Raw genomic sequence first — 24,361 nt, 5'->3', positions numbered from 1 at the left:
CATATTCCAAAACACAGTACGCTTTCTCCTGCATGGATAGCGCCATTTTGATTAACAGTGCCTCTAGCGGCGATTTCGTAACTTGGAGATCTTTCGCCGTTGCCAGATAAAACTTGTATGATTGTATTTCAGAATTAATTTGTTTCGCCTTAATAAATCAATTACGGAATGTGCGCAATGTTGTTCTTTTCGTCGCATTCAAAATGAAACGCCCTGCACTATGATAAATTAGGATCATGATGCTATATATTGAACCCAGCGCATAAATTTCTAAAATCGGAAGTGCCGGAAAGCGACACCAGACCGCCAGGAAAGAGGAACAAGAAAAAATCAAAATAATGACTAATAAAATAATTAATAATATTAAATATTAAATAATTAATTATTAAAGTAACTGCGTAATTAATGATTAGGATAATTAAATAATTAAATTTTAAATGTAATCATAAAATGCGAAGAGATAAATAAAAATTTAATAAGTTATTAAATAAATGGTAAATAGTTAAATAATAAAATAAGGTACTGGGCCTTGACTTATTTGCGGTTCCGTTTGGAAATTAATTTCATATAAAAACTAAGAAATAGCTCAACCGGTCTCCGGTTAAAATGAATATCTGAATTCAACTACTACTTCGAGGGATGATAGCAATAAAGACCACTCTTTTTCCAGCACACCAATGGAAAAGTATAAAATGTTTAAAGTGTCCCTAAAGAGATTAGAGAGAATGCTATAAACAATAACGGAGTATAGAGAAAATTTTAACGGATGGTGAAAAGGTATGAAAGCAAAAAGAAAAGCGTCCAGCATTTTCTGACCGCGAACTCTTCTCAGTATAATTAGCTGTCCAGCAGAATGAGATAGGGGAACACATTTTCCCCGAATCTGAGGGTTAGCTGCGAGAAAAAACAAACAACTGACCGCTGTTCAGAAATTCATTGTACTTTCTGGAGAATCAGCCTTTGACATGCAAGCTTTTCTTTCCTTAGAAGTCTCGACCGACATCCGAGGGTTTATTTCCCAAGGAAAGAGAGGCATGCATGCAAAAGTTGGAATCCATTTTTAGTGTAATTTTATTATTAAAAATAAAATTTTCGAGATCAAATTCTGCTGAATTTGTTGTTCAGTTACATAAAAGAAGTGGTGGGGCCTTCTCATTTAGGGCTCCAGAACGCTATGGCTAGAATAATGATTTATCCTAAAAACTAAGAAGTACTATAGACCCGGGCTGCGGTGGGCTTCGGAGCAATTGAAGTTGTGAATATACAGAATATTATTGAGTAAAATGTTTTGGTTTTCCTAAAGTTCCAATCCACGGCGTTAAAAATCCTTTCTATTAAGTACGGTGTAGCTGCAAATGTTCCCCAAAATTGTCATTTTGACTTGCTATAAATTAAATATATTTTAAATAATATCATTAGATAGGTTACCAAAAAAGCAAAATACAGTTTTAAATTATTTAGAAGCGCGATTATTACTTTTAAATTGCTTAATTTGCTAAGCAGATATAAATTGGTGAAATTTCGAAGTTAAATTACGGATTTCATGCTTGGTTGAATGGCAGAACTCAGAGATCTGGTAATACTAGATTGAGTTAAACAATAGTTAATCATGTTATGACAACAATTGTGAAGTTACGTCAAAAATAAATGCATGGAAGCGTAACGTAACGTAACGGTACAAAAATTTTCAAGTAAAGCAGTGGCTCCCAACGGAGTCGATACTGATCTCCTAGGGGTCGATGAAATTTTATGGCGGGTCAACCGAACATGCAGGGGCAATGGATCGGCAAAATAAAGGTCGCATTGATTACCCTCTCCCCCCAAATATTAATCTCGTAAAACTGATAGAAGCTGTGTCATGTAAAAAGGACGAAATTATGTAAAATAAATGTGAAGGAAAAAATACACTATTTAACATATTTTAAAAATCAGTAATATTTTTAACGTGATTTTTTTTCTGCAAGAAGTACAAGAAAAAGCAATTATGTGCAATTTTTTGTATTATAATTATGCTGCATACTGTGTATTCTAGAGACATGCGTATTGGAATTCGATGAAGAAAGCCGATCTGTTAAAATTGTTCCATAGAAGGAAAAGGTTTGGAATTCCTGTTTTAACATCAATAAAACTAATAATTTCTAATGTTAATGAAATATTTCTTTCTGCCTCCAAATGAAATTTAAAAATTTAAAGAGAAATTCTGAAGTATAAATTTAAATTTCGTTTTAATTCCATAACACCACTTTATGCGTCACATTGTCTAATTGATTACTTTTTAATCAGTGCTGAGGGTGACACATTATAGATCTTCATATTTAACTTCCCTCCCCCCTCTATTTTCGTTGACTTCTTTTAGCTCTGAATTAGTCTTCTTTAAGCTGAATTTTTTTTCCTTCAGAAATCGAAGGGGACTCGAGGCAAAAAATTCTGCTGCTCCTGGGGCGATAAGAAACAAAACAAAATTAAAAAAGAAACTCTTACTTCTTCAGGATTTGTTTGTTTACTTTGCTTTGCCGCATCCCGGGAAAGCAACAAGTGTCCCATCCTACCCACCAACCCTCACAGAAGGTCAGAATGGAACATCCCATACCTGTCTTGCTCCTTACCACAGAAGCTTTGCTCTCTCTCTCTTGCAGCAAATCCCGTTCTTGGCCCCCCTTCCCTTTGCCCCCGAGGACCTTCTACCCACCCTGCCAAAGGGGAGCGGCCAATGAGCAGTTGCTTTAACCGTCAGAAGAGCGAACTCAAGTCTGTTAGAAGAAATCGGCATTTCAAAAGATGCGAGTTTTTAAGCTGCATCGATTGTAGCTAACGTGTCAGCAACATGCTGTAAAAAAGTGAAGAACATCGGCATTTACACCGAAAGCAAGAAAAGGTGTTACGTGTTATCGTTTATTCTGTGTGCCAAGTTTGTTGAATTGCCTACTTAATATACTCGCCGCGTCGCCGAAGCGGTGAATAACCACCTGCATATATGTGCATTCCATTGGAGATACGAGCACAGACACTGTTGTTATTTTTTCTAAAAGGGAATAACTCTCAAGTTCCAAATCAGTGAAACACCCCCAGGCTGACATATTTTCAATGAAACGTTGCAAAAGTCTTCGAAGAGGAAGTGCCTAAAATTATTGTGCAATCACCAGTTTCACCGAGGGACAAGACGCTGCATTCTAAACCTTCCAGTAAAAAAATAATCATTATCATTCTATATTCTTTCCCGATGTCTTGCCATTTCTTGTATTTTATCTTTCCCGGCACAAGCATCGGACAATATAAGGATGGATTTGTTTATAGGTATAGTAATCGCTGGTAATAAATTCTGGAGTGCTGCTTGCTGTCAAGCATTGGGAATTTATGACTTCTGTTGATAGACAAACGAAGATACCGGTTTCTTGGTTGTTACGATGTTTGTACTCTTTTGCAACCTTCTTTCACTAGAAAGGGCAAGTGGTAATGTCACAGATCACTCGACTCTAGAAATAAGGAGAATTCTATTCAAATTCACTTCAAATTTTAAAAATCCTCTTTATGTCCTCCATTTATAAATTTCGAAAGCTTTCATTTCTATACAACATGCATTTACGGCTGATTGCATAACAAGCTTTCTTCTACCAAATTTTTAATAATATTTACTATTTTCTAATTTTAAATGTTAAGATCAGGAAGAAAAGCAACTGGTTGAAGAACTCACCCCCCCCCAAAAAGTTCTTGTTCTTGGGATATTAAAAGGCCAAATTAAAAAGAGCAGAAGGAACTACAAGATTTTTTTTTTTTATTTCCAACAAACGCCAAATGAACACAAACAACTACTTGTGCCATATATTATTATTATATTAAGTTTTAGCGGTCCTCATGCGACACGTTGGATATATTTTTTTTACTTGTTGAGATATACTTTGCTGAATCTCAAACGCTGTGTGAATAATTCCAAAACAAGCAAACTCGCTGCCAAATATTTTCGTGTATGAACTCAAGACTTTGAAAGTTTGCCTCCAAACTTCCCTGAGGAGTTTAGTTTTTGGAATACACATTCTTGTTGCCAAACCTGCGAAGGTAAAAGATTGAGGGACGGAGAAATTTTTTCATCAGCCTCTATAGGATGCCTACCTCGGTCATGTGACCAAGGTAGTGTCCTACGAATAAAATTGGGAGGCACTGTGCCATGGCGACCATGGGACTGTCCAAGGTCTTCATACTGGACAAGTACTTTACAGAGCTACAAAAGTTCTGGGAGACAGAAAGGAAACTGCAAGGTAAATTTCAGTATTCGTTTTGACTGTTTTCTTGTTTATTTTAGATCCATATCGTGAATATCTTTTAAAAAGAGACAAATCAGCTCTCTAAGGGCTGCTAACTACCCAATGAAGCCTCGAATTCATGTTTTTAAAAATTTGCATCTTTGCATATTTTAATGTTTATTTAAAATTTTCAGTCTTCCAGAAGAATGAGAGGAAAATAAATGTAAAATGTTCAGATAGTTATTTTGAAAGAAGCTGGGGAAAATTCGGCTTTGAATTGATAAAGGTTTCAAAGGAAAATTATATGATCTCTCATCTTCAAGGAACAAAAATTAATTGTAACAAATATTCAGCTAGATTCTTCTTTCAAGCAAGAGAGACCGCGCCATTCATTCTCGAATTACTTTGCCCTACTAGTGATCGAGTGGATAAGACCGCTGAATACTGGGAGTTCGTCTGGGGTTCGAGCCCTGGGAAAAGGGTGGGCTGCACATTTAGTTTTCCCCATCTGTAATGCAAACAGGAGCCAGTTTTCCTTACAAATTCTTTTTTAGAACTCTTTTTTTTTTTAGAAAGTTCTCTTCGAAAACATATGCACTCTCAAGTAGAGCACAAAAATAGTTTTTTTCACAAAAGCTTTGTTAAATTTGAGTTTTGCCTAAATTTAAATTTAAAATTAGTGTGCTTTCCTCCATATATCTAACGGTATTTTTTCTCCAGCAATTATTATTATTATTGTTGTTATTATTTACAAGAATTGAATTTAATGTAGTTGAAAAAACGTTTGTATGAAATATAATCTATTTTACTTTTATATTATTTATTTCGACTTAAGACGTTTCATTTGGCAGCCTTTTAAAAATCTCCGTGTGAATTTAGACCTAAAAAAAAAAAAGTGTTTTTACTCAAGAAATTGTGAAAATATAATTGTAAAAATGCTTCAATAAATAATAAATTTAAAAAATACCCTTAAATTTGCAAAAAAACAAGGAATAAATTAAATAGCAATTAATTTAATTAAAATAACAAGTAAGTTAACAATAAATTAAATTAATTAAATAACAATAATAAGAAATAGTAAATTTGTAAAATAATAAATCTTAATAAATTTGTAGGGGGGTAAATTAAATCTTAAATTTGGGGAAAAACATACCTTTAGCGTTTTCTAATAAAGATGTTCATTATGATCAGATGTATCAAATGATAGCTCATTTATTTCTACATCTCACCTATTTCCCTACGTAGCTATTAAGTTAATAATTGATTTAATAAACTAAAATTTTTCAGTGTCCTCTGCAGTACTATGTTTTTATAATTTTTACTTCCTTGTACGAAATAAAGGAAATATTGTAATCGCAAAAAATTTCGGGTATCATATTTCAGCGAAAATATCCGTTTTGGCCGCTTTCGAATTCAAAAAAATTAAAACGATATCTTTTAGTGACATCTGTAGGTACGGACCGAATAGAGGACTCTTTTTTTCCCAAAACGGATTCAGAAGAGATTTTTTTTTCGTGAAGTCTGTATGCACATACTCGTACGTACGTACGTTATGCGGGATACATACATAAGTACATACATGTGCATACATATGTATGTATCTCGTATATAACTGAAAAATAAGTAGTCGGAGAATAAACTTTTAACGATCTCCGACTACTTAAAAGTTTATACAAACTTATGGGACTGTTATAACATATAGTTGTGCATCTCCCTTTTTCGTTGCAATCGGCCTCACCGAACGTGCATATTGTGGGAATTTTGTATTCTGCTGGTATAGAATTTCACTTCTTTCGTCTTATTGGGAATTTTGTTCTAAATTTCTTAATTTTTATCCATAATTTAGAACAGTTTTCGGATTATTTCCTAGCGAAAGAAAATAAATTATGAAATTTAATAAAAAGTTAACTTTAATGCAAGTGCAGTAAAAAGATTTTTTTAGTAATGTGTCTAGCAAGTAAAGAACAAAAGATTAATTAAATTTATGAAAAAACGGTAAAAACAGAAAATGTTGAATCAATTATTGCTATTAAACGGAAATTAATTGATTTTTCAAGGTGAATAAGCCAATTTCCGATCAACTATCAATAATTAATAATAATAAAAAAAACGATTGCAAAATACCAAGCAAGGAGGATATTGAATTAAACCTGATTCAAAGTACTTGTCAAAAACAAATTTTGAGAGGATTTAGAAGTTGGCCAATTTGAAAGCACAAATCCAGAAGAAAGCTTATTTAATTATTTTAAGTAAACATTTAAATGTCCTTGCATAAAATAATAGCAATGACTGATTAATTTTAATTGCAATAATTGATTAATTTTTCTTAACACTTTCGCTTTTCACCGTTTTTTCATAAGTTGACTTTTAATTAAAAATTTTTTACTTGCTAAAGACAATGATAAAAATTTCTTTTCACTCACTAGCATTCATGTTCACTTTCTATTAAGTTTCATAATTTCCTTTCGTTTCCTAAAATCTAGATAGGAGATAATCCAAAAATTTGTTCTAATAAATAACTTCGTATTTTCTTTACTTAGCAGTTCTAGCTCTCGACTTTTAAGTATACAAAATTTGTTTGCATTAGAAGTTTAGTAAAATAGTGAATTAAGTCAGCTGATGCACCAACTTGAGTGTCTTTTTGCCCAGTGGGGTCAAAAGTTAGCTTTCAGTTCTGAGCATCGAAAATTTTGTCTTCCTGTCGGCTGGCCGAATTGCTTCTTTTGGCGTAGAAACTTTTTTTTGCCTTCTTTTGGCATAAAAATTTTAATTGTAAAAAAAAAAAAAAAAAAAAAAAGGCATTTGGTGGTTTAGATTTTTCTGTCTTTTACAATTTTTAATGAAGGTGTGCTTTCTTATGTATTTTTGCCTTGTCCCAAAGTGATAACTGAATTGATTGAATGAATATTTCTAATGAAATTCGAGGAAATAAGTTTAAATGAAGTGAAGCAAAAATGTGTGTATAATTTAATACGCTATAAAAGGAAGTTATGTTGTGTTTACATCAGGCATTTTATTATAGAACTTTTTTTTTTTTTTTTTTTTTTTTTTTTAAAAACTAAACATATCCACTCTTGCCGCGCCATGTAAGCAGGTTTTTCGTCTCTTTCATCAATCAGAGTTAGCTTACAAAACCCCATTTTGCGCAGCAATGCTACACATAATGGCGCAGGCACCTTTAAAATTTGATTTTCGTGTTGGTGACAGCACCTTATGCAGTAACACCTCGTCGAAGTTTCAACTTCCACAACAGTTAACGAACACTTATCGATGTGCGAAAGGATGCTGGTACCTTTAATGCTGGGCATGAAGGCGTCTGGAACAGAATAGATTTTATAATGATTTTAGCCAGGCGAATGACATTTGGGAATGCTTGTAAGCTACTCTTTACTTTCCTGCTACATAAGACGCTTCGTAAAAGGGTATACTTCGTTATTTGCCACTGAATTTTGCCCTAATTTTCAAATAGAATTCATTGAAATAAATCCAATTAAAAAGTAAGGAAATATTATTGTTAAGAGCTGCATTAGTAGCTGTTAAATAGTAACTTAATTTGTTAATCAATAACAGGCAGATTCAGTCTGAAAGACAAGTATCTTATATTTTATCGGATTGCAACAGATTCGAACGAAAAGTGAAACAATGAATTTAAAGTAAATCAATGCAAAATTGTATTTCGAGACAAATAGCTCTTCTGTCATCAAAATTATTATTATATTGTTGAATGGGAAGTTGATTGATGATAGTGATAAAAAAAACACGTAAAGAATGATGCTTCAAAAACCACGTCCGTCTGTTGTAACGAGATCTAGTGAAAGTACGGAATATCGGGATTTCCTAATCGTATCTATTCTTTTAATCGTATCTTTCTCTTTAATTCACAGTATTTCTTCCCCGAGCCCCAGATGTGTAATTTATGAACTACTGCCGTATGTGATATTGTGTTGGTACTAACATTTGAGTTTTTATTTATTTACTGTATTATTTATTTATTATCATTAGCCCAAAAGGGACGTTAGCTCCGAATGGGATATTTAGACTTGAAATAGCATTTTACGTTGAATTTCTATAAACGACGAGTGACTTTTCAAATTTTTTCCACCAAATGTTATCGCCCTGTATTATTTAAAGGAATAATGAAGAAGCTGTATGAATGTACGTATGTACCTAGAGCCATCAAATTTTGAATAAGGTAGTCCTCCACCCGAACATGGGCACATGGAAGTCCGCATTTTGAATTTCGAATTTGTTTGATTATCTATTCCAGATTTTGTAAACTTTAACGAATTTTCATTAACAAAGTCAACTATTTGAAAGCCAGCAGTAGCAACACTGTAAGGAGAAATATATGTAAGGAGAAATATATATAATTTTTGTCTCCAGCTCATGAGACTGTCTCTCGGAAATTCTAGATACACTGCTTTTTAAATATTTTGTGATTTTGCCGTTGAATTAAATTATATGTGGCGTATACGTCAAGAACGTGATATTGAGTAAATAAGGTAAACCCACTAAACGTTAACCCTTAAAAGACAAAAAAAGTCTTGAAAAGCTATCTTAGTAAGAAAATTGAACGTTGATATAATGAACTGAAAAAAAAAAAAAAAAAAAAGTTAAAGCTGCATCAGGAATTTTAAACGTATACGACTATGCTGCTGTTAACATTTTTGTAATTTTTCTGTTGAATTATGGCGTAATTGCGAAGAAAATAATGCTTAATAATAAAGCTAAAAAGACAAAAAAAAAAAAAAAAAAAAAAGAGTTAGTAGGAGTGTGTGTAACAGCAGACTGGTAGACCACGAGCTCAGCAAGAACCTTAACAAACCCATTTGGGCTACGGGAGCTTTTAATGTGATGATAGAAAAATGCAGTTAAATTAATTAGGCTACCCTACTGTTAGCCCAGCTTTTAATACTATTGCTTTGCGTTTTGTTGTCGTATGAGATGTAGTGAAATCGCTATTCCAATAAAATCTTGATAACCCCCCTAACAAAAAACAAGAAAAAAAAACTAATTTCGATTCGCCTTGTCACATTTATATGAAAAAAGTAAACAATGACTCTAATTTAAAAATATTAAAATTAATTGAAATTTCTATTATGTTCAATTATTAAATTTGTTTTCTTTTCGTTTTCAGTTTCAACAAACGTTTACAATTTCGTATGATAAATTCCCACCTCATTCAAAGAACCTGAACGGAATCGGAGGGTCCGTTCAAGTTCTTTGCCTTCATGGTTGCTGCGGGGCACATTATGATTTTTTTCCAGTTTCAGAATACGTTTACAGTTTTGAAATGTAAATATTACTTTCCTCTATCAAAAAACTTGAAACGAGCCTTAACCCATTTTCACTAGGGGTGTTTTGAAGGCGAATGATAAACTCTTTTCCCCTCGGCCAACAGCCCACCAGTGGCCGAGCGGTAAAGTCGCTGAACACTGGTAGTTCGGTCCGAGGTTCGAATCCCGCGAACGGGCTGGCTGCATGGGTGTTTTCGTGGTTTTCCCCATGTGTAACGTGTATACGAGCCAGTTTCCCTTAGAAAGTCCTCCACCAAAGGCATCCCTTCCCTTAGGCAAATAGCCCTAGTGTGCTTTGCCATAATTAAATGCACCACACCACCAACACCACCCCTCGGCCAATAGTCGTCAAAACAAAATAACAGTAAAATAACCTTTGGTTCGGCCCTATTTGAAATATACTAGGCCTGTTGCTATAGCGACTGTTGCACCGACAGACACTGTGGCGGGGTTGTTCCTCTCGTAGACAGACAGTACCTCACACAATTTGCTTAGAAAGGGTAAAAAGGTGCGAGTGAAGATAAAGGAATAGCAACGTAAACATGTTTTTTCGCTACCCTAAAAATCGATTAAAGGGTGCATTTGCCAAGATATGCTATCAGAGTGGTTATTCCTCAGTTGGAGAAAGCGGTTCCTGGCTCCATTCTGCGGCAAGAGGTGCTCTACCGCACTGGCATAAAAACGTACTCCAGTACCTGAACGATCACTGGATTGATCGCACTGCTTCAAACGATGTGTTATTGCTTTGTTGGCTACCTAGATCCCCAGATATCATCACCCTTTGTGATTTTTTTCTATTGTGTTTTCTTAAAGAGAAAATATTTGTACCTTCATTTCCCCAGGTTTTACAGCAACTGAAGTGCTCGAATCGTGAACAAACGATATGCTATCACGAGTGTGGCAGGAACTGTTGCCGTGTCATCGGAGCGGTACACATAGAACACCTATAGAAACGTGGATAACTATAGTTTCACTGTAAATTTGAGTTACCAAAATAAGCTAATTACAGTGTTTACAGGTATGCTTTCTTTTTGTCCCAATTCATTAGGAAACACCCTTACATATAGTTTGTTATGTTCGATTTTCGTACAGTAGGGGGTTTGCTATAGATGACTAAAATAATATTAAGTATACATACTAAGTTGGATGGAACCAAAAAAATTCGTTTCAAGTTCGCCATTGCAGAACTGGACTGGAATGAACATATCGGCGTTCCTAGGGTAAAAAGTCATCCGTCGGTCAAGGGCATCTCTGGTTTATTTAAACAGAAAAGTAACTGCAGCCGTTTCAAGGACGTGGTAGTGTTGGCTCGTGCTTACTTTTAGAACGTGCTTGCTTAAGTGCGTTAACTAACAGCGGTTTCAAACTCGAATTGCGCCCCCCCCCCGGGTCGCATGCGCGATCTGTACACAGCTAACCGGCCACAATTTTTTAACGAAATAAAAGAAAATTATTAACAAAATAAAAAATGTTTTAAATGAATTCTAAATTTGCCTTGCTAAATATTTTTCAAAACATGCGTAAACAATAATAACATCGCAAAGGAAAAAAAAAAAAAAATCAAATTTACATTTATTTTCTATCGGAAAGAGAAGTCTTGCAAGACAATTCTTTAGATTACACTTTGCAATTCAAATATATTGACAGCTGAATATTAAGTTTTGAGACTGATGCCGTTTCTTTCAAACAAATCTGTGTTTAATTAATTAATCACTAAATAACTCTTTAACCTTAATTTAAACTGAAAGAAATTACGAAAACTTTCTTACCTTTTAAAAGAAACGTTTCCAAGTAGCACAAAACTTGACAATAAATAATGGCAACTTAGTCTCTTTCTTTTCATTTATTAAATTTTTCTTCGATGCTTAAATAAAAATATTTACATTTTTATGTAAATAATTATAAATTTCTTTTATTCCTTAGTACAGTTTGACGCTTGATAAAATTTTTAGCCTCGGAGAGAAATTATTAGAAATTATCTTTACTAGCGATTATAGATGCTCGTCGGTCAAGAGGGTTTTTTTTTTTCCTATTAATTTTCAACTCTGAAAAAAAAAAAAAAAAAAAAAATGCTGTTCACGTATAAATGTATTCCTGAACAAAGATATTCTTCTTAGTGCAAAAATTTTTGACTGTTCTTATGACTTGAATTTGACTGTTTTTATAGATGCATCATCACGAGCTGTGATTGATATTGTCAGCTCAAGTAAGTGCGTGCGTTTATGTTCTCAAATCTGTTAAAATAAAAATTCTATTTAAAACCTTCTGACGCCTTTTTAGTTACTCCAGGCACAGCGATAATTCGCTTTATGTCTAATTAGGATTTTTGAACTAATTTTCAAACCAAATAAAACTCCACAAAATAATAATTTGTACCCGAGTAGTAGTGTTGAAATCCTTCTCATGATCTTTCGATTATTAAAATTAATAACATGATAGTAATGCTTTTGATTCAAATGAGTAATTTAGAAAGAATTCTTATAATATCTCAGTTATTAAAATAATAGCATAATTAGCAAAACAAAATTTTGTGCAAAGTAACATAATGATTTGGGACTGAATTTAGCAGTTTAAAAATCAATCTTATGCTCATTCGATTATTAAAAAAATGGCGCAAGTAGCAAAATAACATATTACTCAAAGATGATATGTACTAAAGTTAGTAATTTAAAAATCATTCTAATGATCTGTGGATTCTTAAAATAAATAGACATAAAGTAAAAAATGATTTTTACTTAAATTAGTAATTTTAAAATCATTCTCATGACCTTTCGATTATTAAAATAAATAATAGCATAAGAATTAAAATAAAAAATACTGTAATTAAATAAATAATATTATGTAAAATAAATAGCCTAATTATCAAAAAATATTATGCTAAGTAAAGTAATGATTAGGCACTCAGTTTAGTAACTTAAAAATTATTCTTATGATCTTTCGATTATTAAAATAAGTAGCAATACAAAAGATAAAGCAAAGGAAGGTAATGATTTTGACTCATGTTAGTAATTTAAAAATCAGTCGTATGATCATTCGAATTTTAAAACAATTGCACAAGTAACAAAATAACATACTATTCAAAGGTGATATCTACTGAAGTTAGTAATTTAAAAATCATTCTAATGATCTTACATAAAGTTAAGCAACGGTTTTTACTTAAATTAATAATTTAAAAATTATTATGATCTTTCGATTATTAAAATAAATAGCAGTACAAAATGTAAACCAAAGCAAGATAATTATTTTCACTTAAGTTAGTAATTCAAAAATCATTCTGATGATCTTTGGATTACTACAATAAAAAGATACAATGTAAAGTAATGAATTGGTACTAAATTTATTAATTTAGAAATTATCCTTAAGATGTATCAATTATTAAAATAAATAGCAATACAAAATATAACACAAAGCAATCTAATGATTTTCACTTAAGTTAGTAATCTAAAAATCATTCTTACTATCTTTGAATTATTAAAATAAATAGATGCAATGTAAAGTAATGAATTGATACTGATTTGAGCAATCTAAAAATCATTCTTATGATCTTTGGGTTATTAAAATAAATAGATGAAATTTAAAGTAATGAATTGATACTGATTTGAGCAATCTAAAAATCATTCTTATGATCTTTGGGTTATTAAAATAAATAGATGAAATTTAAAGTAATGAATTGATACTGATTTGAGCAATCTAAAAACCATTCTTATGATCTTTGGGTTATTAAAATAAATAGATGCAATTTAAAGTAATGAATTGATACTCAATTTAGGAATTTTAAAATCATTTTTATGATTTTTGGGTTATTATAAGAGATACAAAGTAATGAATTGATATTCAGATTAGCAATTTAAAAACCATTATGATCTTTCGATTATTAAAATAAACAGACACAATATAAAATAATGTTTTGGTGCTTAATTTAATAATTCTAAAATCATTCTTATGATGTTTTGCTTATTAAAATAAATAGTAAAGCACTATGTTACATTATATAATGGCCGGGGGCTATACAAGGCTTTTTCTCTTAAATGTCTTCCATGAAGACATCCCTTCCCTTAGGCTGATAGTTCTCGATTGCTTTGTTAGAATTGATTAGCAAATATTGTAATAAGTACATTTTAAAAATATCCCCTCAAAGGTTAAACAACCATTTATGGGAAAATAGCGTAGTACATACGATCGTGCCAGATGCGTTCTAGCGAAATATCGTTGCAAAGGTGGTCAGAGTGATATGACGACGAGTTTCTTTAAGAAGCTGGAAGAGATCCGAAGGAAAGGTGTTTTTTCGGTCAAGATGATCCTGAGATTAATCCGTAACGTAACTGGCCGAACCCATCTGGGACAAAATTCGAGTCGAACGCAAATGGGAGACCGTGAATAAGGAAATAGTTCACTCAGTTAAAGCTGAAATAAAAAAAAATTAAAAAAAAATAAATAAATAAAATAAATAAAAAAGGGAGAGAGAGATAAAACAAATAAATTAAGACTAAAAATAAGTATTAAGGGGGGGGAGTAATGATTCAGCCTTCTCAGCTGCCATTTACTAATCGTTAAAGAAATTTTCTTTACTCCGCTTTTGGTGCGTGACGAATATACATATATATATATATATATATATTTATATGCACTTGCTCAAAAATCAACATACATATCGCGATAAAACAGCTTTTTGCCTAACGGTTGCGAATAGCTTCGATTTAAGAAAGGGGGATCCATAAGGCATTCCAAGTAACTTCCAAGTGTGTAACGATCTCTCCTTCATAACTTAACCCCTCCTCCTGATCTGGAAAAAGGGGGGGGGGAGAATTTTCGCGCCATAAAATTCAGTGGCGTTCTCGAGCGAAACAGAAGCGTTTGTTGCAGAATTTCAGGTAGGGGGAACACAGGTACAGGGAGGGGGGAGATGACACTGGCCACACCCCCTTGCCTTCCGTCAAGGTCACGCGAGCGATTTTACGGTATCCTGGGTAGATTTCTCGCGATGATTTGCCTAACGATCATTGTTACGGTGTGCTGCCTGGAATGATATATCTGCCTCCCACTGTAATACATTTAGACACGAGCAAAGGTGCTTGTTTTTTTGGCAACACCAGTAAAGAGAAAGATTCTTTTCTTCTTCAGCTGATGCATGGAGGTAGGAAGTAAGAAGGAGTCGCCCTAAACAAGTTTCTCCGTACCCTGCTCTGAAGCACCGGCTATCCCTACGTGGTGACCAAAACATTGGGTCATTTACCATTGAGTTCTATGGGATTTGACGCGTTCGGGTGTAAATATTTTGTAATTACGTCGCAAATATACATATAAATGTATATATTTTCTTTTTCTACAACACTTCAGAGTCCTAAGTATGTGAAAACAACATATTTTTAAACAACATTTCATTCTGAACGGAATTCAATGCTATACTTTTCTCAGAATGGTTTAATTTGAATGAAATATTTTCACAAGTTTTCGTTAATTACATTAGAAAAAAAAAATTAAGGTAGTTCGATTTTATTCGGTTAAGGTACAAAAATTAAGATCAAAGTTTATTGTATTATTAATATTAAAATTATGCATTATTTCTTTTCTATTTATAGAGCTTCTTCCTAAAATACTTTCTTAAATATGACATGATTTTTTGGCTTCTTTTAAATCGAAAAATGTAAGTCAATTTATAATTAATGCTCTATTCGGTTCATTTTAAATTAGAGAATTATTAGGAAAATAGTATTTGACTTTCTCTGAACATTTCTGAAAGGGAATAAAATAAGTTTTTTTTTTTTTTTTTTTTTTTTTTTTTTTTTTAAAGTATTGTTTAAAACTTGTAACTGAGTTATTATAAAATGTAAAGGGAATAATTCTTTTAATTATACTTATCAGGTTTTTTTCTTTTTACCCTTCATTTCAACAATACATATTCCAAAACTCTTTATTACGTTCTTAAGTGCGCATCTCATAGCATTTGCTTTACAATACCTTTTAACAGATTGCTTTCCAATAGGAACAATTTTTGCTTAAATAGTTTTATAACTTATTTGTCAACAGGATTTCAATTTATGTTTACAATTCAATATTAAGGTTATTCTATATTTAGATAAAATTTATAATCATTATAAATTAGATACATTTAATCATTAGATTTCTTCACAGTACTATCACAGTTGTTTATAAGTGAATAAATTCTTCATTTCAAATACATTTATAAATAATTTAATGAATATTTAAGTATTTTGTCAAAGGCAGATACATGCTTTTTGCAAGCACATGCATAAATACCGATACATATTTCCTATTTATCATTTCCGGCATGTGCAAATCTTTAATTTCTGTGCATTCACTATATTTTTCGTGTAAAGTAATTTACACTAATTTAGCATACACCCGAAAGTTTTACATAAAAAATATATATGAATATAATTTGAATGAAAATTATAAGTACTATTTTTAATACCCACTCAAAGGTCAGTTTTTCTTCAAAATTCCCCCACGATGGCATCTCTCTCTTTAGGCAGATAGCCCTTGCATGCGTTACTCTATTTAATAAAAACTTAATCTGACCTATGTGCCTAATTACAAATATTTTAACATACATAATTTTATATTTACATTTAGCCATCAAGTTTCAAACTTTTCAAATCTTCTAGAAAATAAATTTTGGCAGATCTCTTTTAGCAATTTTCTTAAAATCCATATTTTTGTAGTGCAACAGCTTAGAATTTTATAAAACAAATTCATAATCAAAATCGCTGTTGTTAGTTATCGAAAAATAACCAAGATGTGATTTTTGCGTAAATGTCAGTAAACTATACAAATTGCTATTATCCTTTACACTATGAATGTTTCTTTCATGCGAGAGTGTCCTTTTTTCGATTTCTATGGAACTGTCGTGTGTCGAAATACTATCAGAATTTTGTCAAGCGAGCTTCTGAATGTAAACATAAAACACCCCGTCTGTTGACCCAAACTTCAAAGCAGTGCTTCACTTCTAGCGCGGAATGGCCCCTCCTCCCTTTCCTACCTCCATGATTCTGATAGTATTTCGACACACGACAGTTCCATAGAAATCGAAAAAAATCTTTCGGGTGTATGCTAAATTAGTGTAAATTACTTTACACGAAAAATATAGTGAATGCACAGAAATTAAAGATTTGCACATGCCGGAAATGATAAATAGGAAATATGTATCGGTATTTATGCATGTGCTTGCAAAAAGCATGTATCTGCCTTTGACAAAATACTTAAATATTCATTAAATTATTTATAAATGTATTTGAAATGAAGAATTTATTCACTTATAAACAACTGTGATAGTACTGTGAAGAAATCTAATGATTAAATGTATCTAATTTATAATGATTATAAATTTTATCTAAATATAGAATAACCTTAATATTGAATTGTAAACATAAATTGAAATCCTGTTGACAAATAAGTTATAAAACTATTTAAGCAAAAATTGTTCCTATTGGAAAGCAATCTGTTAAAAGGTATTGTAAAGCAAATGCTATGAGATGCGCACTTAAGAACGTAATAAAGAGTTTTGGAATATGTATTGTTGAAATGAAGGGTAAAAAGAAAAAAACCTGATAAGTATAATTAAAAGAATTATTCCCTTTACATTTTATAATAACTCAGTTACAAGTTTTAAATAATACTTTAAAAAAAAAAAAAAAAAAAAAAAACTTATTTTATTCCCTTTCAGAAATGTTCAGAGAAAGTCAAATACTATTTTCCTAATAATTCTCTAATTTAAAATGAACCGAATAGAGCATTAATTATAAATTGACTTACATTTTTCGATTTAAAAGAAGCCAAAAAATCATGTCATATTTAAGAAAGTATTTTAGGAAGAAGCTCTATAAATAGAAAAGAAATAATGCATAATTTTAATATTAATAATACAATAAACTTTGATCTTAATTTTTGTACCTTAACCGAATAAAATCGAACTACCTTAATTTTTTTTTTCTAATGTAATTAACGAAAACTTGTGAAAATATTTCATTCAAATTAAACCATTCTGAGAAAAGTATAGCATTGAATTCCGTTCAGAATGAAATGTTGTTTAAACATATGTTGTTTTCACATACTTAGGACTCTGAAGTGTTGTAGAAAAAGAAAATATATACATTTATATGTATATTTGCGACGTAATTACAAAATATTTACACCCGAACGCGTCAAATCCCATAGAACTCAATGGTAAATGACCCAATGTTTTGGTCACCACGTAGGGATCGCCGGTGCTTCAGAGCAGGGTACGGAGAAACTTGTTTAGGGCGACTCCTTCTTACTTCCTACCTCCATGAGCTGATGAGGGGGGAGGGCGAAAAGCCGTAAGGAAGGGTAAAAGAAGCAAACTAACAAGTGAAAAAAAATTGGCTACATATGAAGAAAGACCTTACTTGGTAATAGTATTCTAAATGCAGTGGAGCTCCGTTTATACCTCGGTGGAGAGACCATTGACAAACGACGTATAAATGAGAAAGAAGTATGAACGAAGTTTTAATTTACGACGTGAAACATATATACTAAACACGCCAGGTGCACAATTTTGATACTACTAACCTACTGCTGGATTTGCTGCTGTAACCATGAGGCCGATTGCTATCGGCCAGGAGGGTTGCTTTGCACACTCGTATAGTATTACATTAATTACTACTAACCTGCTACCGATATTACAAAATTTTATTATCGTATTTTCAATTTAAGTAAAATTGTTTAATAATTTAAATGAAATTAAGTACGTTTAAAATATTAACTATTTTCAAACAAATTTAAAATTAATATTTTAATTAAATATTTAATTAATATAATATTCTAAACAATTGAACATTTTTTATAATTAATATTTTAAAAATGATAGTAATACAAGTTTAATATTTTTAACTTCTAAAGAATGTATATTTCTGGACGTACTTACGTAAAAAAAAAGGGGGCATTCCTTAATTTATCATCTTGAGTAAGTAAATTTTTTTCCCAAGTATATTTTAAAGGAATTAAAAAAAAAAAAAAGAAAAAAAGTCTTTAATTTTCTTCTGGTGTGTCTTTTGATGAATTAGTAACCGACGCGCCATTAGAAATCCCACATTAATTTAGTTCACTCGTAGTTATGGTCAAAAGTTTGTCGTAGACTTTTAAACTATTTCCTGATAAGCTCCCGAATTCAAATTTTGCACAGATGCTGTTTGTGGATGACAATTCAATGTGGTGAAATGATTTTAAAAAATTCGATTTAATTGTTTTTTAAATTAACGTTAAAACGATTTTTCTGTTATATCTTCGTTTAATAAATAAACTAAACATAAGAGAATTTTACTACTATTACTTACTTAAAAGACTTCCCCCTACTAGGGGGGAGTTAATAATAATTTTAGAGCTTTATTAACTATCCAGTCAAAATGATATAGAAATCGAAACTAACCCACTCTTGAATTCAGATTTTATCCTGAGTATATCACGTTTCCCTTCTGCTTCTCCGTCTAACAAAGTATGTTTCGGCTCCCCAAATTTATTTTCATTATGGATCAAGATCTACGCTTTATACATATATAATAATTTATTTACTAAAGGAATATTGATTGTGTTATCTCCTAATATAAATTTAGTAGAAGTATCTAAAAAGAGGGAACCCATGTGTAGGAAGTTTAATTCCGAAAATTGTGTTTTAAAGTAACTTGGATGTAAATTATGAAAAAACGTTTTACGGGGACTTGAATTTAAATCATACATATGGGTTCCCTCTTTTTTGATACTTCTACTAAATTTATATTAGGAGATAATATAATCAATATTTCTTTAGTAAATAAATTATTATTATCTTACTTTGCAGCTATTGCGCAAGTATTAGAAAAACTTGTTTTCGAGCTAAGTGCATTTTAGATAATTCAACATATATATATATATATATATATATATATATAATACAGGAAAGGAATTTTTTTCACTTACCGTATTTTATTTCAACAAAGATAATGCAATTAAGTATCTTTTCTTCATTAAAAAAACACACAGTACTTTATTTTTGCTTCCTTGTGCGAAGTAAGGGAAGTATTGCAATCACGAAAAATTTCGGGTGTCATATTTCAACGAAAATATCCATTTTGACCGCTTTCGAATATATTTAAACAATGTTTTTGTGCGACATCTTTGCATGCGGACAGAATAAAGGACCCACTTTTCTCAAATGGATTGTAAAATGTATTTAAAAGAGATTTTTTTCATGACGTCTGTACATGCCTACTTATGTATGTATCTCGCATAACTCAAAAACGAGTAGCCTCAGAACTTAGAAATTTTGTAATTTTCGGTTCCACCAAAAGCGTATTACATATAGCCAATCTGTTACCCGGTTAAGATTTTTACGTGTTTAGTTAATCTGCAAGCGATAGGTGTAGAATTTTCAATAATTTAAAAGTGGAGCTAAGCCTAACGAAGCCGCCATTTGTTTACATTCGTATGTCAGTTGGTGGATCAACTTCAGCGTCTTTTTGCCCGGTGGGACCACAAGTTAACTTTCAATTTTGTGCATCGAAAATGATTTTATTTTCTCGCCCGCTGGCCGAATTCTTCGTTTTTGCGTAAAAACTTTAATTTTAATTGTAAATATTATTTTTTTAACTGATTTTAACTGTATCTGGTATTTTAGGTTTCTCTGTATTCTATTTTTATGTATTTTTAACCCTGCCGCGAAGTGAGGACTGAATGGATTGAATGAGAAACATATCTGTAATGAAATTCTAGGAAATAAGTTTAAATGAAGTGAAGCAAAAGATGTGTATAATTTAACAGGCCGTACAAGGGGGTCATGTGGTAGCCGCATCAGATATGATATGATATGAGGGACGCAGCCCGACCCTCCTGGCAGACTTTACGTCGCCCTGTGGCCTTTTTGCGGGCTGCGCCAGAGCAAGCTAGAAACAAAACCTTCAACAGACATAAAGAACAGCCGCATCAGATTTTTTTCGTAAATTAAGCAATAAAATTATCCTTTATTTACCTAAATCCATCTCTATTTCAGCTAAAATGGCGAGAAATATTTTTATTAAAGTTTGCAGTTATTAGAGTTGTAAAAGCAGAAAAATGCTGTGTGGTTAGGTTAGGTCACCGAAAATGGTTAGGTTAGATCAGCGTTTCTTAAATTTCGGGCCGTGACAAATGGAGTCGATGCAGGGATCGAAGAATTTAATTCTGGTACATGAATTTAAAGAAATTACATTAACTGACATTAATGAGATAAATCACTTGCCATATAAAAACAAAAGGAATTACTTGAGATATCGAGTGATTCAGAACTTGAAATTTGAGTTTGCACGAAAATCCTTCACTGAATTTTGAATAGGAGCTAAAGCTGAATTTTCCACAATTCCTGAAATGGCATTTAATGTTCTTCCGCTATTCAACACCACATACACCCCAAAACACGTAAAACGACGTTTTCAGCTCCAACATTTATTAAATCCAAATATCATTTAACGGTGAAATGTTTTAAGTCCAGCAGCGTCAAATATTGCCCCAAGATTTAACTTGTTACGCAGCAGAAAATTAGCACATTCTTATCTTTAAAACGAGATTTCCTTTCATCATTTTTGTACACTTGAAACAAGTATTAAAACTACACTGACTACCAATAAGTATTTGGACACCTATGCAAATGACGATATCTGCGGTCCTAAGGTACGTCACGGACTCCGCCGGTATATATCGTGTAGGAAACAGCATCGGCTTTAGTCGCATGCAAGATGGCTCGCAGTTCGGAGCTCTCTGATTGCGAGAAAGGTATAATTATCGGGTATCACAAATATGGCCGATCCTTAAGGGACATATCTAGCGATCTGAAGTACCCAAAATCGACAGTGGCCTATGTGATTAAGAAGTGGAAGGTGAGTGGTGATTGTCGGAATATGCCCCGAGTTGGCAGATCAACGAAACTGGGAGATAGAGACCGACGAGTGCTGTCCAGGGAAATTCGGAAGAACCGCACCCAACCAAAAGCCCTCATCCGCGAGGAGTTTCGACAGGCATCCGGGAGTATTGTTTCAATGAATACCATCCGTAAGGAAGCATGTCTGCTTGGTTTTCATGGTCGTGCTGCCGCCCATAAGCCTTTGATCACAAAGTCCAACCGTGCTGCTCGGTTAATGTGGTGCAAAGCACATCGAAATTGGACCGTATATCAGTGGAAACGGGTTCTTTGGAGTGAGGAATCAAGGTTCACCCTTTACCGTTCGGATGGCAGGGTCTGGCGTCTACCTGGAGAACGTCTCCTGCCAGAATGCATTGTGCCAACAGTCAAGTTCGGCGGAGGTGGAATTATGGTCTGGGGGTGTTTCTCCTGGTATGGGCTGGGACCCATGGTCGCCATTCATGGTAAGCTCAACTCCGATGCCTACTGCAGTATTTTGGATGACAATGTGCTTCCTACGTTGTGGCAGTTTTACGGGTTGGACCCCTGTTACTTTCAGGATGACAATGCCAGTTGTCATGTTTCGACGTTAACCAAGGCTTGGTATGGTGCCAATGGAGTTAGTTCATCGAATGGACTGGCCTGCCCAGAGTCCAGACCTGAACCCTGTCGAGAACCTCTGGGACGAGTGTCATCCCCGAATTCAGGGGTGCACTACCCGTGCAAAATCGGTGAAGGAAATTCTATGTCTTCTCCAAGCCAAGTGGAAGAAAATACCACTAGCTGTCATACAAAGACTTGTGGAAAGTATGCCGCGAAGGGTCCACGCTGTAATTACCTCTCGTGGAGGCTCTACCAACTATTGATTTTGAATAAAGTTAGTTTTTCTTTTCTATCACAGGTGTCCAAATACTTATTGGTAGTCAGTGTACTTTTCATATGTATATTTTTACCAAAGAAATAAATTATTTATGGGAAAATATTCATGTTTAAATCTCTATTCTATATTTAATAGATGAAACAGCGAAAAAAATATCGGTGATAAATAGAGCTCATGAATGAAAAATGTTTAAGAAGCGCTAGGTTAGTTTATTTGAATACAGACAAGCACATGAGAACTATCTGTCGTATTCGCAGAGAACTTTCTATCTGAGCAGGAGCAGATAGGTGTGATCTGTCAGGCGCGGCCAATTTGCATAAATGTGCCAGCATGTTCCTGCAAGTTTGCAAGTTGATTATTGTCCGCCAAGGTACAAGATTGCCCCAGCATTAGGAATGCGAAAAATGTGTCACCTCATCCAGAGAATGTGTCGTATTTATGTTACAAATGGGAGAAACTACGAAAACCAACCAGGCAGGCAACCCGTTTGCTTAGGCTGGAGCCCGAATCAAACTACCCGCATTCAGCAGTTTTAACCACTCGACCACTAGCGGAGCTACGTATTTCAAGAGTTGTTCGAAGAGCGTTAAAATAATTTATAACATGTCAAGTTTCACATGAATACTGCTCATGTGAAACTTAATTTATGATTAAGTTTCACATGACTTAATCATAAATTATTAACTATTCTTTATACATATATATGCATATTTTAAAAGCATTTCAAAAAATTAACTTTAAACAAAATTATAACTGAAACCAAAATAGAGAGAAAAAATTTCTTTGGAGGGTAAATACCGAGAAATATTTTATATAGATTGTGTACTTTTGTAGGTAAGTAATAGACTGTATAAGGTATTTCCCCCGCCTTCTTAGCATGCCTTCGTAGTGTAGTGGTCAGCACGCTCGGCACGTATTCGAGAGGTCCGGGATTCGAATCCCGGCGAAGGCCTTGCTCATTTTTCATCTCTCCTTCTTCCAAAATAGCCTAATGTCTCTACAGTGCCGTCCGACCTAAAAAAAGGTGGTGGATGTTGATTCTCCACCACCAGAATTTGGCGATTGGGTCCCCTAAAACCCCAGTCGGTCTTTAAAAGGAGGAGTACATAAGGTATTTCTCCCGCCGTCTTGGCATGCCTTCGTGGTGTAGTGGTCAGCACGCTCGACGCATAATCGAGAGGTCCGTGTTCGAGTTCCGGCGAGGGCATTGCTCATTTTTCATCTGTCCTGCTTCGAAAAAGCCTCTACAACTGTTTTAGATACAGTTCATGATAATTGAATATTCATAGTAAATTACGATGAACTGTTTCTAACGCCTTATATTGTGTAACTAAAATTAATGATTAGTAATGTTTATTTTAGTTACTTAATGTAGGGATTTTATACTCTAAGTAATTAACCAGAGACATGTAATTAGTAACATTAATTACATGCAGTTAATTATATTAATTACAATAATGCTGCAAATATTCGTAACAATTATTAAGTGGATATAACCCCGCGTATGGTAATAAATAATGAGAAATATTTTATCTTTAACGCCATCGCAAAACTTACTATGTCGCGTAATTGATAAATGTTGGATACAGTAGCATAACTTAAAAGTAATTGTACGAGAATATTTTCCTTAATGCTAGAATTCCATTTGTACGCGGTCATTAAAGTTTGCTAACCAGAGAATGAATGTTGCACTTCCATCGCCTTTGCGCAGACGACAACAACAGCGATACTCAGATATTGCCTCGTTCGCTTTCTAATCTCATCGATTACGTCTTCTGCAAAGCGAACGACCCATGAACAGCCCTCTGGAACTGAAGATAAGGGAGGGGGATGGGGTCTTTCCATTTAGTAGCTGATGGCCCATGCCTCCAGGGATGGAATCCGAAGAAGATGCCTAGGTAGCCGATCGGTGGGACCCCGAAGGGCAAGGGGCCCCATTTTAATTGGAGGGTTAATAGAACACTCCATCATAGCCAGGACTCCCTTCTCGGCGTCATTAAAAGCTCGTTGAGTTGCGCGGTCACGGATGTTGTCCCACAAAGTCGGAAATTTTTACTTC

General features: G+C 33.3%; 1 protein-coding gene and 1 non-coding gene across 2 annotated transcripts in view; both read left to right on the top strand.

Moving 5' to 3' along the window:
- Positions 1-2,751: 2,751 nt before the first annotated feature.
- dachs (unconventional myosin-IXb-like dachs) overlaps positions 2,752-24,361 on the top strand; it is a 215,216-nt gene continuing 193,606 nt past the window's right edge. The window contains exon 1 of the mRNA XM_085821527.1: positions 2,752-4,253. Coding sequence (XP_085677653.1) covers positions 4,163-4,253 — 91 coding nt within the window. The 5' untranslated portion in view covers positions 2,752-4,162. The remainder of the gene's footprint in view (positions 4,254-24,361) is intronic.
- TRNAM-CAU (transfer RNA methionine (anticodon CAU)) lies at positions 23,438-23,509 on the top strand. Its single transcript has one exon. It is a non-coding gene; the product is annotated as a tRNA-Met (tRNA).

This window comes from Stegodyphus dumicola, chromosome 8, assembly GCF_044657685.1.
Source record: "Stegodyphus dumicola isolate Sdum_Otavi_A_Nest chromosome 8, ASM4465768v1".
NCBI lineage: Eukaryota > Metazoa > Arthropoda > Arachnida > Araneae > Eresidae > Stegodyphus > Stegodyphus dumicola.
The sequence above is the reverse complement of the archived record's forward strand: the minus strand, read 5'-3'. Positions and strand labels throughout refer to the sequence as shown.